At 47.0% G+C, this 1,649-nt stretch overlaps 1 protein-coding gene across 1 annotated transcript; it reads left to right on the forward strand.

Annotated features, from left to right (window-relative positions):
* LOC112959533 (olfactory receptor 6X1-like) lies at positions 1–960 on the forward strand. Its single transcript, XM_026053555.1, is given in 1 exon segment — positions 1–960. A coding segment is annotated over 1 exon segment (960 nt).
* Positions 961–1,649: the final 689 nt, after the last annotated feature.

Below are 1,649 nucleotides of genomic sequence, written 5' to 3' on the forward strand. Positions count from 1 at the left end.
ATGGGAAACCAAACTTTTGTGACTGAATTTATTCTTCTGGGTTTCCCCAGCATGCAAAATGTTCGTGTTTTGCTCTTTGTGACTGTCTTGGTCATGTATCTTTTGACTGTCACTGGCAATGTGATCATCATCGCCACAGTGGTGACTGACTCCACTCTCCACAAACCCATGTATTTCTTCCTCGGAAACCTCTCATTCCTGGGAATCCTCTTTGTCTCCGCTATCATCCCCAAACTCTTGGCCAATCTCTTGGAAGCCAAGAAGTCCATCAGCATAGCCRGCTGCAAAGCTCAGTCCTTCACCTATTTTTTCCTGGGGGTCACTGAGGTTTTCCTGCTCACCGCCATGGCCTTTGACCGCTACCTGSCCATATGCAGCCCTCTGCATTACAGCACCATCATGAGCAGCAGCCTGTGTGCTCAGTTGTCTTTGGCCTCTTGGGTCGGCGGCTTCCTGACGGTGTGCGTGCAGACCGTTCCGGTGTTCCGGCTGCCCTTCTGCGGCCCCAATGTCATCAACCACTTCTACTGCGACGTTGAGCCCCTCTTGCAGTTGGCCTGCGCTGACACGCGCTCTCTGGAGAGGTTCATCTTCATAGCTGCTGTCATGCTTCTGTTCAGCACTTCCATTTTGACCATCATCTCCTACTCCTTCATCATCTTCACCATACTGCGGATCCCATCTGCTACGGGCAGGCAGAAGGCTTTCTCCACCTGCACTGCACATCTCTTGGTGCTTCTTTTGCTCTACGGAGCGGTCATATTCATTTATGCCAGGCCCAGCGGGCGAGCCTAACTGAACGTGAACAAGGTGGTGTCCCTTCTCAACACCCTGGTCACACCACTGCTCAACCCTTTCATCTACACCTTGAGGAACAAGGAGGTAAAGACTGCCCTGAAAAGGGCAGTTCTTAGAAATAAAGTTCTGGTAAAAAAGGGAGGGCAAAAATACTTTTTTTGATGCTCTGGCAAGAAAACGATCTCCTGAACCATTCTGGGATGCAGTTTTACCAGTAAATAGCGAGCAGAAAGAAGCAATTCCTATGAAGCATTCCCCAATGCTTTGTGACAGCATTTTAATTGCTTGTTAAATTGCTTGTTTTTCTGATGGTCTCTTTGGGGATGGAGCCTTTTGAGAAGTCTTCTGTGAAGTCTTTTGCACTATTCCAGTATTTTCATCATCAACAGGCTGCCCAGGGAGGYTGTGGAGTCTCCTTCTCTGGAGGTCTCCAAAACCCACCTGGATGCCACCCTGTGCCACATGCTCTAGGTGTGCCTGCTTGAGCGGGAAGGTTGGACTAGATGATCTCTAGAGGTCCCTTCCAACCTTGAATATTCCGTGATTCTGTGATCATACAGTAATACAAAAGCTAGGACTGAAAAAGCTACCTGTCATGTGGGGTGTCTTTATTTCCCTCTGTACAACAGAGACGACTTGTAATTGCTGTAGTTGTTCTGAAGTCTGCAGGTTGGGGTTTAGTCTGTGTATGTGTTCTATCTTTGCTGATGTTGAAGGATTAAAATCAATATAAATTGGTTTGCATTGTCCTCATCTTTATTTTGGTGTCGTATCATTTTTGATTGGTGTACTATATTTCCTTTCAATGGTGAAGATCCTAAAGCTTAGTATTGGTTCTTTCATCACCTAGA

The sequence above is a fragment of the Nothoprocta perdicaria genome, unplaced genomic scaffold (genome assembly GCF_003342845.1).
Source record: "Nothoprocta perdicaria isolate Ctin4 unplaced genomic scaffold, notPer1 scaffold_117, whole genome shotgun sequence".
Classification (NCBI taxonomy): domain Eukaryota; kingdom Metazoa; phylum Chordata; class Aves; order Tinamiformes; family Tinamidae; genus Nothoprocta; species Nothoprocta perdicaria.